Source organism: Coregonus clupeaformis, chromosome 37, assembly GCF_020615455.1.
Source record: "Coregonus clupeaformis isolate EN_2021a chromosome 37, ASM2061545v1, whole genome shotgun sequence".
Classification (NCBI taxonomy): Eukaryota; Metazoa; Chordata; class Actinopteri; order Salmoniformes; family Salmonidae; genus Coregonus; species Coregonus clupeaformis.
Window position 1 is genome coordinate 33,127,080 of NC_059228.1, and position 16,435 is coordinate 33,143,514.

The 16,435-nt window shown below is 41.6% G+C and overlaps 1 protein-coding gene across 1 annotated transcript in view; it reads right to left on the reverse strand.

Moving 5' to 3' along the window:
- Positions 1-5,796: 5,796 nt before the first annotated feature.
- The window catches only part of LOC123482778 (peroxisome proliferator-activated receptor gamma coactivator 1-beta-like), an 82,142-nt gene continuing 71,503 nt past the window's right edge, over positions 5,797-16,435 (reverse strand). Inside the window, exons 7-12 of the mRNA XM_045211621.1 lie at positions 15,898-15,962; positions 12,749-13,346; positions 10,101-10,176; positions 8,182-8,300; positions 7,636-7,769; positions 5,797-7,461 (exon numbers count right to left, since the gene is read on the reverse strand). Of these exons, the coding sequence (XP_045067556.1) occupies positions 7,370-7,461; positions 7,636-7,769; positions 8,182-8,300; positions 10,101-10,176; positions 12,749-13,346; positions 15,898-15,962 (1,084 nt within the window). The 3' untranslated portion in view covers positions 5,797-7,369. The remainder of the gene's footprint in view (positions 7,462-7,635; positions 7,770-8,181; positions 8,301-10,100; positions 10,177-12,748; positions 13,347-15,897; positions 15,963-16,435) is intronic.

Here is a 16,435-nt window from a genome sequence, read left to right on the forward strand (position 1 = left end):
AAGCCTGCCCGAACAAGGAGGAGGAGCAGCCTCGGCCGAAACCGTGACATCTAGTAAGGAGCCCTGCTACAAAGTCAGGCACTGCATGTATTGGCTCTGAATATGCACCACAGAAAGAAAGATTAAGATATGAATTAAACTAGTTTAACTACTGCTGTTGTGTGTTGTGTTGTTTTGTGTTGTCTTGTGGTGTAACACCACATCATAGTACCACAGTGAAACGTGACCTGACTAGACCTCCTCTGCTCCATGTGTACCGTCTCAACCATTGACACATGAATTAATGCACAACTCATATAATGTCATGTCCAAACCTTCACGTTGTTCATTAGGATTTTATTTTTTGGGAGGCAAATTAATGAATATGTACTTTTTTACAGTATATGAGGAACATTTCTATAGTTTAATAATGTAAACAATCTCTGAAGAGAAATGTATTCAGTTTAAAAGGAAGTCATCATCTATTTACATGAATTAAAATATAATTTATAACATCAGATCATTTCCGCTATAGATAAATGCATCTATGAAACTCGATTTTAACAATTCAAAAATACTGAAATGCATTTTGTCTCTACATTATCAACACATTTGAAATCACAGGAAACAGAAAAAACACCAATAAAAGACATCCAAACTAAGTGGCATATAAATAAAAAAGAATAAACGCTAAATAAAACAAACATGTAAAAAATATAAAATCTTACAAGCAGTATTTACCGTTTACCAAAAACTAAGTTAAAAAAGGAAATCATTTTGTGAATTTTTATAGTCATTAGATGTAAATAGACAAAAAAAAAACTATACCAATAAAAAATAAAAAACACACAACAATGTATGCCCTTTTTTGTCCGTTTTTCTTCCACCAAAGACCCACAGACAGCTAGCTAGATTGGGACCGTTTGCTAGCTAAATTGTGACCGTTTGCTAGCTAGATTGTGACCGTTTGCTAGCTAGATTGTGACCGTTTGCAGCCCCCAAAGTGCCCATTGACATCACGTTACCATCTGTCTGCCCGGGATTCCATTTTTTTTGTTGATACACACAACTAGTAGTAGTGCAGACATAACATTTACATCCAGAATACAGTGATCAGGAGTGATTCAGTGGCCTATATAGGACCAGTATTGCAAGCACTTTCTGTCCATAGGGCGTTTTATTAATGTGGTGGTGAGTTTAAAGAGACATTTTCCAATTAAATGAAATGTCAGAACTTAAATATGTACACTAAATGACCAAAAGTATGTGGACACCTGCTCGTCGAACATCTCATTCCAAAATCATGGGCATTAATATGGAGTTGGTTCCCCCTCTGCTGCTAGAACAGCCTCCACTTTTCTGGGAAGGCTTTCCACTAGATGTTGGAACATTGCTGCGGGGACTTGCTTCCATTCAGCCACAAGAGCATTAGTGAGGTTGGGCACTGATGATGGGCGACTAGGCCAGGCTCGCAGTCGGTGTTCCAATTCATCCCAAAAGCGTTCGATGGGGTTGAGGTCAGGGCTCTGTACAGGCCAGTCAAGTTCTTCCACACTGATCTCGACAAACCATTTCCACTTCACAATGACAGCACTTGCAGTTGACCGGGGCAGCTCTAGAAGGGCAGAAATATGACAAACTGACTTGTTGGAAAGATTGCATCCTGTGATGGTGCCACGTTGAAAGTCACTGAGCTCTTCAGTACGGGCCATACTACTGCCAATATTTGTCTATGGAGATTGCATGGCTGTGTGCTCGATTCTATATACCTGTCAGCAACAGGTGTGGCTGAAATAGCCGAATTTACTAATTTGAAGGGCTGTCCACATACTTTTGTATATATAGCGTATTTGTGTGGGCCATGTTGTTGACATTTAGAAAATAAATCTGACGAGGCACTCCAAATTCGATTTCAAGCCAACATCAAATATAGTTTTTGGTCAATTTGCCTCAAGTTTATTTCTTGCTATTTTCAGAAATGAAGATTGGAAAGGAAATATTGCATTCTGTTCTGACGAGGGTCCCCTTTGGAAGGAGTTCAATTTGGATCATCTCTCAATTTAACAAATGCTAGATTGATAGTAGGCTAGTGGTTGAAATGTGTCGAAGTGCTCTGAAACACTGAGGAAAATGGTCACATCAAAGTTTTCAATAAGAAAGTATATACAGTGCCTTGCAAAAGTAATAATATAATATAATATAATATAATAATAATATAATAATATAATATAATATAATATAATATAATAATATAATATATAATATAATATGCCATTTAGCAGACGCTTTTATCCAAAGCGACTTACAGTCATGCGTGCATACATTTTTGTGTATGGGTGGTCCCGGGGATCGAACCCACTACCTTGGCGTTACAAGCGCCGTGCTCTACCAGCTGAGCTACAGAGGACCACATCATACACAAAAATATGAATCATCCCCCTTGGGGTTTTTCCTATTTTGTTGCATTACAACCTGTAATTTAAATTGATTTTAAACATAAACAAAATTGTCCAAATGGACATAAACAAAATAGTCCAAATTGGTGAAGTGAAATTAAAAAATAACCTGTTTCCAAAAATTCTAAAAAATAAATAATGGAAAAGTGGTGCGTGCATATGTATTCACTCTTTGCTATGAAGCCCCTAAATAAGATCTGGTGCAACCAATTACCTTCAGAAGTCACATAATTAGTTAAATAAGTCCACCTGTGTGCAAATAAGTGTCACATGATCTCAGTATATATACACACCTGTTCTGAAAGGCACCCAGAGTCTGCAACACCACTAAGCAAGGGGCACCACCAAGCAATCGGCACCATGAAGACCAAGGAGCTCTCCAAAGAGGTCAGGGACAAAGTTGTGGGGAAGTACAGATCAGGGTTGGGTTATGAAAAAAGATCAGAAACTTTGAACATCCCATGGAGCACCATTAAATCCATTATAAAAAAATTGAAAGAATATGGCACCACAACAAACCTGCCAAGAGAAGGCCGCCAGGCAAGGAGGGCATTCAGAGTGACCATCGGGTTCTTGGTCACCTCCCTGACCAAGGCCCATCTCCCCCGATTGCTCAGTTTGGCCGGGCGGCCAGCTCTAGGAAGAGTCTTGGTGGTTCCACACTTACATTTAAGAATGATGGAGGCCACTGTGTTCTTGGGGACTTTCAATGCTGCAGACATTTTTTGGTACCCTTCTCCAGATCTGTGCCTCGACACAATCCTTTCTCGGAGCTCTACGGACAATACCTTCGACCTCATGGCTTGGTTTTTGCTCTGACATGCACTGTCAACTGTGGGACCTTTATATAGGTGTGTGCCTTTCCAAATCATGTCCAACAATTTAATTTACCACAGGTGGACTCCAATCAAGTTGTAGAAACATCTCAAGGATGATCAATGGAAACAGGATTGACCTTAGCTACATTTTGAGTCTCATAGCAAAGTGTCTTAATACTTACGTAAATAAAGTATCCGTTTTTTATTTTGTATACATTTGCAAAATTTTCTAGAAACCTATTTTCGCTTTGTCGTTATGGGGTATTGATGAGGACATTTTTTTTATTTAAACTATTTTAGAATAAGGTTGTAACGTAACAACATTTGGAAAAAGGGAAGAGGTCTGAATACTTTCCGAATGCACTGTACCTTTTATAATATGGATGTATGTATTGAAAAAGGTTTTCATTACTTCAGTAATTAATAAAACACATTGGATTTGAAAGGAGCTAGAACAGTAACAACAGTGATAGATTTAGTTAGTCCCTATTGTGTTAAGGCTCTCCTTGTGAGAATCGTCTGTTTGCTGTCATTCAATTCTACTGATGGAAGCACACCACTGGCATCAAGTAGGCCGAAAATACAAAAGGGCTAAAATTGCATTGACTGTTTTCTTTCCCTCTATCCAAAATGTGTCATATATGTTCACAAGTTACCAAATATTAAGTGTCCACTGAAATTCAACAAGTTGAACAACCTGTGTACCGACATTATGTGTCAGTAATAGATAGTTCCCTTCATGAAAAGTTGCAAACAGATATTTCACTATTTTTTACAGTTCTAACATTACTTTTTAGATGTAAAAAATGACTGACCACATTACTATTATTTGTCATTTTACAGGATCTGTTTTCAAGGATTGCCCCTGTCATATTTTAACAACCAACCACTGAAATAACCCTTCCAATCTCTGTCATATTTTAACAACCAACCACTTGAATAACCCCTTCCAATCCCTGTCATATTTTAACAACCAACCACTGAAATAACCCCTTCCAATCTCATAGATATATATGTATTGCATCTCAATACAAAAAATAAAAATCATCAAAAATATTTTGTCATAAAATAAAAAATAAAAAAACCTTAGCATATCTAAAGGGATACTTTATACAACAGTGTTTGCCTTGAGTCAAGTAATTTCTACATAAATTACTCCCTGTATTGTTCAAACTTGCATCTTTAAACAGTTTATTCTTGCCAGTCTGATTTGCGATGGTGACCCACCACCTTTATAACGCACGCTGTATAGACACAACCACACATTTCATGTTTACACTAGACATAGTGCTATATACACATATTATATCATATATACACATATTATATCATATATACACATATTATATCATATATATATATTGTATCGTGTAAACCAGCACATTCTCTCACTATTTAGTAGTATACATACTAAGCACAAATACTTTTTCAGCTTTTCTTCTTTTGATTAGTAAGGGGTTTTTCAGATGACATCTAATTTCTCAATCAGTATGTATAGCACTAAATTGTTGTTTATTCGGTAAACCTACTAGGGTAAGCCAAGAAGGCACATCCTGATAGGATACTCTCGAACACTGAATAAGGCGTCTTTGTACTTAGTGTGCGCTCTAATAAAGTGGAAGGAGAATTCAGTGATGTAAACATTCAGTTTCATGTGTTACAGGAGGAGATTAGATAAATGAGGGGTAGAGCGAGACAGGGATAAAACCCTAGAAAAAAGGAAAGGGGGTTTGCCAAGGCTGGGGCAGCACGAGGCCCCATGCCCACACACAGAAAGGCTGCACAGTATTGAGGGGCCGGAGGACAGGGGGACCTGGTCCTTGAAGAAAACAAGAACAAAAGGGGGAGAGAAGAAGAGGTCTTAAGTCTCCCAGCACACCAGAGGGCCATGGGTCCCCCTGGGATCCCCAGCGATGGCAGCGCTCACCCGAACACGAGACAAAGACAGACGACTCACTCAGGTACACATTGGATACACGGTTGAGACTGACTCCAAAAAACTGACACACAATCTATTTAGAGTTTTTAGCCACGAGGCGAGAAGTGGGAGTTTTAGCGGGAAAACCAAGCTGACGTCCTCCACCTATCAGAGAGCTTGGGAAAAGTAAACAAGTGTTTCAGAGTAGAAGGAAGAGAGAGAGAGTAAAAAGAGGGAGAGAGAACCCGAGAAGGAGAGGGAAGGAGAGGGGAGAAGAGGGAATGAGAGGGAAGGAGAGGGAAGGAAAGGGAAGAAGAGGGAAGGAGAGGGAAGAAGAGGGAAGGAGAGGGATTGAGAGGGAATGAGAGGGAAGAAGAGGGAAGGAAAGGGAAGAAGAGGGAAGGGGAGGGAATGAGAGGGAAGGAGAGGGAAGAAGAGGGAAGGGGAGGGAATGAGAGGGAAGGAGAGGGAAGGAGAGGGAAGAAGAGGGAAGGAAAGGGAAGAAGAGGGAAGGGGAGGGAATGAGAGGGAAGGAGAGGGAAGAAGAGGGAAGGGGAGGGAATGAGAGGGAAGGAGAGGGAAGGAAAGGGAAGAAGAGGGAAGGAAAGGGAAGGAGAGGGAAGAAGAGGGAAGGAGAGGGAAGAAGAGGGAAGGAGAAGGAAGGAAAGGGAAGAAGAGAAAAGGAGAGGGAAGGAGGTAGAGATGCTTGACTGATGTAGTACCATCCATACCTCTGGGAAATGTCAACAGACTTCGACAGAGTTGATTTCCCACCCCCCCCTCTCTCAGGTGTTAATGCTAGTATGACCTCTACCCTCACCAGATACAGAGGTAGTTCCACTGTACGGTGAGCCTCGGACGCTCTCACCCTCAGCTATACTGCTGGCTGCATCACAAAGAGACAGGCTGCAATAGAGCTCCATTAAAGAAGCACAACTACAGAGACTTGGATTAATATAATAACAATAATAATAACAACAATAATAATAATAACAATAATAATTTGGATTCAGGTAGGGGCTCTACATTCGGATCATTCAGGTGTACATTCCATTACTATAGTTTAGGGTATATCTGGAACTTGTAGTAAATGTCTGATTCTACTGGGTTGACTTACTGACTGAGTCAGATGTTCCGACAGTACGAACAGTGCAGAGAATTGGCTACGATGGATTTTGTGATTTTCTTAGGGTAAATATGCCTTGATGTTTACTTCATGACATAATAGCATTGGTTGTCATAACCCCATTGTGTGTTGGTAGGATAGGAAGTGACTGCCATCCTAGATTAGTGTTAGCACAGCGTTCCCCAAACTCGGTCCTGGGGCCCCCCCTGGGTGCACGTTTTGGTTTTTGCCCTAGCACTACACAGCTGATTCAAATAATCAAAGCTTGATGATGAGTTCATTATTTCAATCAGCTGTGTAGTGCTAGGGCAAAAACCTAAATGGAAATGGGAAAAGCTGTAAGTTAGCAGGTTGTGTCTATCTCAGCAGCAGTGGGAACCTTCAGAGTAACGCAGCCAACAGCATGGCAGCGTTGTGTGGCAGAGTAGGGGAAAATCGAGAGAAGAACATTATTACCTCGTTAGAGTGCATAGATTAAATTAAGGAAGCACTAAAATGACATAAAACAAGATTTCTTTCTTTTCATTTTCGATTTGTAAACTTTAAGTTGTTCAAATGATTTTTCTGCTTTTGTATTTTATGTCATAACACACATAGTTTTAACATCCACAAGTTTGCTAATATAGAGCAGGCTCGTTATATACTGTACGACGCAACGGCCAATACAGCTGAGCTTGCAGTTGCACCAGTAGTGACCAAGGGGGTACAAAGAAACGACACACACGCAGACACACACACCACAACGACCAACAGAGGGAGAAATGTTTGCTACAGAAGTCTCGCCTGACTGCACACCCACTCCCAACGGGGCGACGACGAGTCACGACAAAGTCATGAACACAGACAGGAAGCAGCTTTTGTGTTCAGAGAGTTTCTATGTTGTTTGGTTGCTTTTTCCTCCACCCCTTCAACCCCCGCTTGCTTTCTCAGTAGTATCCTCAGTCGAAAGAGACAAGGTCAGTTTCTTATTCGAATGTTAAAAATGTAAACATGATGAGTTGCCTTGGTTGAGGTACTGAGGTGAGTCTGGGGGTGGTTTGGGGATTCTAAGGCGAGGCCAGCCGAGTCACCATCAGCGATGCAGGCTCTTCTGGGCCTCCTTCAGCAGGGTGTCAAAGTCCAGGGCGTCATACTTGCTCTTTACCGGCCCTGGTCCCGCTTCGTCTGGAGAGAAAAAGCTCTGTTAGAACAGTCATCATGGCTACACCCAACTCTATTACATCAACATTACAGAGGGAGAGAGATAGATACTACACATGAAGTATCTTAGCATTGCCAACAGTCATGTTTTGACTATACCTCGGCTGTATAACATGTTTTGACATTATCTCTGCTTACCCAGATCTATGTATCTCTTCCTGCTGAGCCTGTGCATGCCACCCCCTCCATTCTGGAAGAGCGGCTCTCGCCTGTGCTTCTGGATCTGCTGGCCACTGGACTCTTGACGGAACTTGATGACTCCACAGCGTTCCCTATGGGCACGCGCATGGACACACACACACACACACACACACACACAGAGATGAGTTTCAGCACGTGGTCCTCACCTTCACTGCAGTCTGTACTCCAAAATGCCACAGACAGGCCAGACAGGCAGACAGGCCACAGGCAGGCAGAAAGGCCAGACAGGCAGCCAGGCCAGGCAGGCCAGACAGGCAGACAGGCCACAGGCAGGCAGACAGGCCACAGGCAGGCTAAGCAGGCAGACAGGCCAGACAGGCCAGACAGGCAGACAGGCAGACAGGCCAGGCAGGCCAGACAGGCCAGTCAGGCCAGGCAGGCCAGGCAGGCAGACAGGCAGACAGGCCAGGCAGGCCAGACAGGCCAGTCAGGCCAGGCAGGCAGACAGGCAGACAGGCCAGACAGGCAGATAAAAGGACCTACTCATTTTTGGTGATGACTTTGCAGTCCTCCGGGTCGCCAAAGGCCTCGAAGCGTTTGCGCAGCATAGTTTGTGTGACGCTGCTTGGCAGGTTGTGAATGTAGAACACTCTGCAGTTGTCCTAGGCAACGACACCATGGTAACCGTCAGAACAAGACACTTGCTGCAGTGGCAAAGCATGCCTACTTCACACATTTATACTTCACAAAAATATAAATGCAACATGCAACAATTTCAAAGATTTTACTAAGTTACAGTTCATATAAGAAAATCAGTAAATTGAAATAAATTCATTAGGCCCTAATCTAAGGATTTCACATGACTAGGAATACAGATATGCATCTGTTGGTCACAGGTAACTTCTTTTTTTTTTTAAGTAGGGGCGTGGATCAGAAAACCAGTCAGTATCTGGTGTGACCACCATTTGCCTCATGCAGCGCGACACACCTCCTTCGCATAGAATTGATCAGGCTATTTATTGTGGCCTGTGGAATGTTGTCCCACTCCTCTTCAATGACTTTGCGAAGTTGCTGGAAATTGGTGGAAACTGGAACATGCTGTCATACACATCGATCCTGAGCATCCCAAACATGATCAATGGCATGTCTGGTGAGTATGCAGGCCATGGAAGAACTGGGAAATGTTCAGATTCCAGGAATTGTGTACAGATCCTTGCGACATGGGGCCGTGCATTATCATGCTGAAACATGAGGTGATGGCGGCAGATGAAAGGCACGACAATGGGCCTCAGGATCTGGTCACGGTATCTCTGTGCATTCAAATAGCCATCAATAAAATGCAATTGTGTTCTTTGTCCGTAGCTTAGGCCTGCCCATACCATAACCCCACCGCCACCATGGGGAAATCTGTTCACAACGTTGACATCATCAAACCGCTCACCCACACGACGCCATACATGCTGTCTGCCATACATGCTGTCTGGGATTCATCCATGAAAAGCACACTTCTCCAGCCCATCGAAGGTAAGCATTTGCCCACTGAAGTTACGACACCGGACTGCAGTCAGGTCAAGACCCTGGTAAGGACGACGAGCACGCAGATGAGCTTTCCTGAGACGGTTTCTGAAAGTTTGTGCAGAAATTCTTCGGTTGTGCAAACCCACAGTTTCATCAGCTGTCCAGGTGGCTGGTCTCAGACAATTCCGCAGGTGAAGAAGCTGGATGTAGAGGTCCTGGGCTGGCGTGGTTACACATAGTTTGCGGTTGTGAGACCGGTTGGACGTACTGCCAAATTCTCTAAAATGACGTTGGAAGCGGCTTATGGTAGAGAAATGAACATTCAATTATCTGGCAACAGCTCAGGTGGACATTCCTGCAGTCAGCATGCCAATTGCACGCTCCCTCAAAACTTGAGACATCTGTGGCATTGTGTTGTGTGACAAAACTGCACATTTTAGAGTGGCCTTTTATTGTCTCCAGCACAAGGTGCACCCGTGCAATGATCATGCTGTTTAATCATGGTCCTCTGTAGCTCAACTGGTAGAGCACGGCGCTTGTAACGCCAAGGTAGTGGGTTCGATCCCTGGGACCACCCATACACAAAAATGTATGCACGCATGACTGTAAGTCGCTTTGGATAAAAGCGTCTGCTAAATGGCATATTATTATTATTATTATTATTATTATTATTATTAATCAGCTTCTTGATATGCCACACCTGTCAGGTAGATGGATTATCTTGGCAAAGGAGAAATGCTCACTAAAAGGGATGTAAACAAATTTGTGCACAACATTTTAGAGAAATAAGCTTTTGGTGCGTATGGAACATTTCTGGGATCTTTTATTTCAGCTCATGAAACATGGGACTAACACTTTACATGTTGCATTTATATTTCTGTTCAGTGTACATAACAGGGTTGCATGACTTTGTCAAAATTCATAATGGAATAACTGGTGTTTACCTCGTCAATTTGAAACCCAGACTTGGAGATTTTGTTCCCCTGCTTGTCTCCGTGGCACGTCTCAGAGTTCTCACAGCTGAGGAGAGAGAGACACAAGGCAGAGATATTAGACAGGAGCGAATGGAAGAACCTGAGTCACATAACGATGAGAAAAGCCATAGTACTCCTGGCTGTGACTGCTAATCAGACTGATCAGGGCCTCTTTACACTACACTATTTTGATGACTCAAACTAGGATACTTGTGTAGTGTAAAGAGTCTGAGCTAGATTCAAATCTCCCTTTAAAGGTCCAGTGCAGTCAAAAACTTTATCTTCCTGTGTTTTATATATATTTCCACACTATGAGGTTGGAATAATACTGTGAAATTGTGAAAATGATGATAATGCCATTTTAGTGTAAGAGCTGTTTAATAAGACGGCCTGAAATTTCTGCCTGTTTTGATGGGATGGAGTTTTGGCCTGCCTGGTGACATCACCAGGCGGTAAATTAGTTAATAGACCAATCCGCCAATAACAAATAGTTTTCAGTTTTCCCCTCCCCACTCCCAGACAGTCCTAGCAAAATTATTGCTTGAGAAATTGCTCTTTGCTAAGAAGCTATTTTAGTTTCTTTTTTACCATTTTAATTGAAAACAATCGCAGTAAGGTACTTAATTGTTACCCATGAATGATTTGATAATGAGACAAAAACAGCTGCATTGGACGTTTAAGAGATGTCTCCCACACCACCTCCGGAGGTAAACATCTACACCACATACAGTTGAAGTCGGAAGTTTACATACACTTAGGTTGGAGTCATTAAAACTCATTTTTCAACCACTCCACACATTTCTTGTTAACAAACTATAGTTTTGGCAAGTCGGTTAGGACATCTACTTTGTGCATGACATAAGTCATTTTTCCAACAATTGTTTACAGACAGATCATTTCACTTATAATTCACTGTATCACAATTCCAGTGGGTCAGAAATGTACATACACTAAGTTGACTGTGCCTTTAAACATCTTGGAAAATTCCAGAAAATGATGGCATGGCTTTAGAAGCTTCTGATAGGCTAATTGACATCATTTGAGTCAATTGGAGGTGTACCTGTGGATGTACTGCAAGGCCTACCTTCAAACTCAGTGCCTCTTTGCTTGACATCATGGGAAAATCAAAAGAAATCAGCCAAGACCTCAGAAAACAATGTGTAGACCTCCACAAGTCTGGTTCATCCTTGGGAGCAATTTTCAAATGCCTGAAGGTACCACGTTCATCTGTACAAACAATAGTACGCAAGTACAAACACCATGGGACCACACATCTGTCATACCGCTCAGGAAGGAGACTCGTTCTGTCTCCTAGAGATGAACGTACTTTGGTGCGAAAAGTGCAAATAAATCCCAGAACAACAGCAAAGGACCTTGTGAAGATGTTGGAGGAAACAGGTACAAAAGGTACGTACTTTTTGGAGAAATGTCCTCTGGTCTGATGAAACAAAAATAGAACTGTTTGGCCATAATGACCATCGTTATGTTTGGAGGAAAAAGGGGAAGGCTTGCAAGCCGAAGAACACCATCCCAACCGTGAAGCACGGGGGTGGCAGCATCATGCTATGGGGATGCTTTGCTGCAGGAGGGACTGGTGCACTTCACAAAATAGATGGCATCATGAGGAAGGAAAATTATGTTGATATATTGAAGCAACATCTCAAGACATCAGTCAGGAAATGAAAGCTTGGTCGCAAATGGGTCTTCGAAATGGACAACGACCCAAAGCGTACTTCCAAAGTTGTGGCAAAATGGCTTAAGGACAACAAAGTCAAGGTATTGGAGTGGCCATCACAAAGCCCTGACCTGAATCCTATAGAAAATGTGTGGGCAGAACTAAAAAAGCATGTGCGAGCGAGGAGGACTACAAACCTGACTCAGTTACACCAGCTCTGTCAGGAGGAATGGGCCAAAATTCACCCAACTTATTGTGGGAAGCTTGTGGAAGGAAACGTTTGACCCAAGTTAAACAATTTAAAGGCAATGCTACCAAATACTAATTGAGTGTATGTAAACTTCTGACTCACTGGGAATGTGATGAAATAAATAAAAGCTGAAAGAAATAATTCTCTCTACTATTATTCTGACATTTCACATTCTTAAAATAAAGTGGTGATCCTAACTGACCTAAAACAGGGAATATTTACTAGGATTAAATGTCAGGAATTGTGAAAAACTGAGTTTAAATGTATTTGGCTAAGGTGTATGTAAACTTCTGACTTCAACTGTACATCTCCCACGTCCCTGCAATAATAACCTTAATACCAGTAGACAGCATTGTTGCGCTGATAGCCAAGTTGAAAATTAAAGGCTTTTAAAATATCCACACATTTGTGAATCATTGCGTTAATCAAGTGTGCAACACTATGTGCAACATGGTTGATATGAGAAGCTCCTGTATAGTTTGAATTGCTATCCTTATTTGGTTTGTCTATATACTATGGTATTTACAGTATGCTAATAGGTACACACACACGAAGCAGGAATGTTGCTTGGGCCACACCACATCCAGGGCTAGTGTAAACAGAAAAGTTGCAAATCTGATGTTGAAGAGAAATAGATCTCACTAGACATATTTTACTAATGTAAATCCTTAGAACTGTGGTTTATATTCTCACCTGATGTCAGGCTTACTGCTAGGGGAGTGGGGCTGGCAGAAGCTGGAGTGGAGGATGGGGGAGGGAGAGCGGGAGGAGCGTTCCCCCTCTTCATCATACTTGTGGGGCGATAAAGCTTGGGGCGATCCTGATTGGCGTGCTGCCGCAGTCGCCCCCCGCCCGTCCCCCTTGCTGTCAGCCCTGGTACCGTTACTCAGGTACTCTGGTGCCTTGGAAAAGAGTTTGTCTTCACGCTGAAGTCCAAGCCTCTCGTCCCCCAGCACCCTGGACTCAGCCCTGTCCCCCTTAGGCTCTGGACCCTCAGGAGAGGAGCGTCCGAACAGGGAATGGGACAGCATGGCGGCGGTTCTCTTCCGGCGCTCCCCCAGACTCAGCAGGCAGTAGTCGTGGTCTCCGAATGTCTGGTGGACTTTGAGTTCTGCATCGCTGGCCTGGCCCATCTTGCGGAGCTGGGCGTAGAGTTCGGTCTGCTCGGGGAGCTTGCGGGAGTGGGCCCGGTTGAGCCACAAGCCATTCGGGGGGGACTCTCCTTTCCCCTCGGGCTTGAACAGCTCATCCTCCACAGGCTTGTGAGGGGGGGTGGTGGGAGGGGTGAGGCCTGAAAACACATGCCACTCTCATAAGTCACGTGGTTTCATACAGATCTGACAGGTTAGCATCAGAGAAACATCAACGATTCACAGACAGTGAATGTTAATGATCAACTGTTACTGGGTGTACTGTCTGTTACTGAACTGAGTAACTATCTGGTTACGACAGGGACATTGCAGAATAGCTGTCTTTCAACGGCTTTCCTAATAGAACAAATTGCTTTGATGCTGTTATATCGTAAACATTACAGCAACACAGCATCTCGATATGGCACAAGGCGAGCACACAATCTCCTATTGATTTTGACCGAAGAGCATATTTGACATTCAATTGTTAAACGTTATGGATTTTGAGGACGATATCAGCGGCAGACACTGCATTGTAATATCTGTTTTCTCAGCTACCCAAGTAGCTATGGAACCAAATTAGCCCTGTCAAGATGACATTTACCCAGGAATAGAGTGAAGTCATGCTCTTTCGAACACAATACAAATACATTCCCCCTCTCCTCTACCACTCTACTACTGAGCTGTTAGCCACACTTTATCTACAGTACATTATGTTACAGTACTATATCTACAGTACATTATGTTACAGTACTATATCTACAGTACATTATGTTACAGTACTATATCTACAGTACATTGTGTTACAGTACTATATCTACAGTACATTATGTTACAGTACTATATCTAGTCTCCTGTACATTATGTTACAGTACGATGTCTACAGTCTACAGTACATTATGTTACAGGACTATATCTACAGTCTACAGTACATTATGTCACAGTACTATATCTACAGTACATTGTTACAGTACTATATCTACAGTTTACAGTACATTATGTTACAGTACTATATCTACAGTCTACAGTACATTATGTTACAGTACTATATCTACAGTCTACAGTACATTATGTTACAGTACTATATCTACAGTACATTATGTTACAGTACTATATCTACAGTACATTGTTACAGTACTATATCTACAGTCTACAGTACATTATGTTACAGTGCTATATATACACCAGATACACTGGTCTACATTACATTATGTTACAGTACTATACCTACAGTCTCCAGTACATAATGTTACAGTATGATTTCTACAGTCTACAGTACATTATGTTACAGTACTATTTCTACAGTACATTATGTTACAGTACTATATCTAGTATCCAGTACATTATGTTACAGTACTAGTTCTACACCAGATACACTGGTCTCCAGTACATTATGTTACAGTACTATATCTACAGTCTACAGTACATTATGTTCCAATACTATATCTAGTCTCCAGTACATTATGTTACAGTACTATATCTACAGTACATTATGTTACAGTACTATATCTACAGTACATTATTATTAAGAGTACTATATCTACAGTCTACAGTACATTATGTTACAGTACTATATATACAGTACATTATGTTACAGTACTATATCTAGTCTCCAGTACTTTATGTTACAGTACTATTTCTACAGTACATTATGTTACAGTACTATATCTAGTATCCAGTACATTATGTTACAGTACTAGTTCTACACCAGATACACTGGTCTACAGTACATTATGTTACAGTACTATATCTATACCAGATACACTGGTCTACAGTACATTATGTTACAGTACTATATCTACAGTCTACAGTACAGTATGTTCCAATACTATATCTAGTCTCCAGTACATTATGTTACAATACTATATCTACAGTACATTATGTTATAGTACTATATCTAGTCTCCAGTACATTATGTTACAGTACTATTTCTACAGTCTACAGTACATTATGTTCCAATAATATATCTAGTCTCTGGTACATTATGTTACAGTACTATATCTACAGTACATTATGTTACAGTACTAGTTCTACACCATATACACTGGTCTACAGTACATTATGTTACAGTACTATTTCTACAGTCTACAGTACATTATGTTAGAGTACTAGTTCTACACCATATACACTGGTCTACAGTACATTATGTTACAGTACTATTTCTACAGTCTACAGTACATTATGTTACAGTACTATACCTACAGTCTACAGTACATTATGTTTCAGTACTATATCTACAGTCTACAGTACATTATGTTCCAGTACTATACCTACAGTCTACAGTACATTATGTTACAGTACTATACCTACAGTCTACAGTACATTATGTTACAGTACTATACCTACAGTCTACAGTACATTATGTTACAGTACTATACCTACAGTCTACAGTACATTATGTTTCAGTACTATATCTACAGTCTACAGTACATTATGTTCCAGTACTATACCTACAGTCTACAGTACATTATGTTACAGTACTATACCTACAGTCTACAGTACATTATGTTTCAGTACTATATCAACAGTACATTATGTTACAGTACTATATCTACACCAGATACACTGGTCTACAGTACATTATGTTACAGTACTATGCTACTTCTGACAGACACAATAGGATATAGATCCAATATGCTGCTCTCATCCAGTCACGTAAAAGGTGTAAAAGACGTCACAATTATCAACACTGACTCAAAGCCCCAACATTACCTGCTGTGCCACACAGGTCCACGCAGAGTGTCTGCTCAAAGGGCTTGTTGGCATACTGTGTGTCTCTGATCATGGGGAAGAAAGAGAGAGAGAGAGAGCGAGAGAGCGAGAGAGAGAGAGAGCGAGAGAGAGAGAGAGAGAGAGAGAGAGAGAGAGAGAGAGAGAGAGAGAGAGAGAGAGAGAGAGAGAGAGAGAGAGAGAGAACGAGAACGAGAGAGAGAACGAGAACGAGAGAGAGAACGAGAGAGAGAGTGAGATTGCAGAGTCATCATCAAGGCCAGGGGAAGGGGTGTGGAGTTGGGACAAAGGATACTGCTGAGTGCTGACTGATGATTCTTTAGGATTTCTTAAGGCGCTATGAGGGTTTATGAGTGTTTCGTAGAGTTTATGAGGGTTTAGTAGGGTTGATGAGGGTTTGTTAGGACTTATGCAGGTTTAGTAGGGTTTAACAGGGTTTATGAGGGTTTGGTAGGTTTTATGAGGGTTTAGTAGGGTTTATGAGGGTTTAGTAAGGTTTATGAGCGTTTAGTAGGGTTTA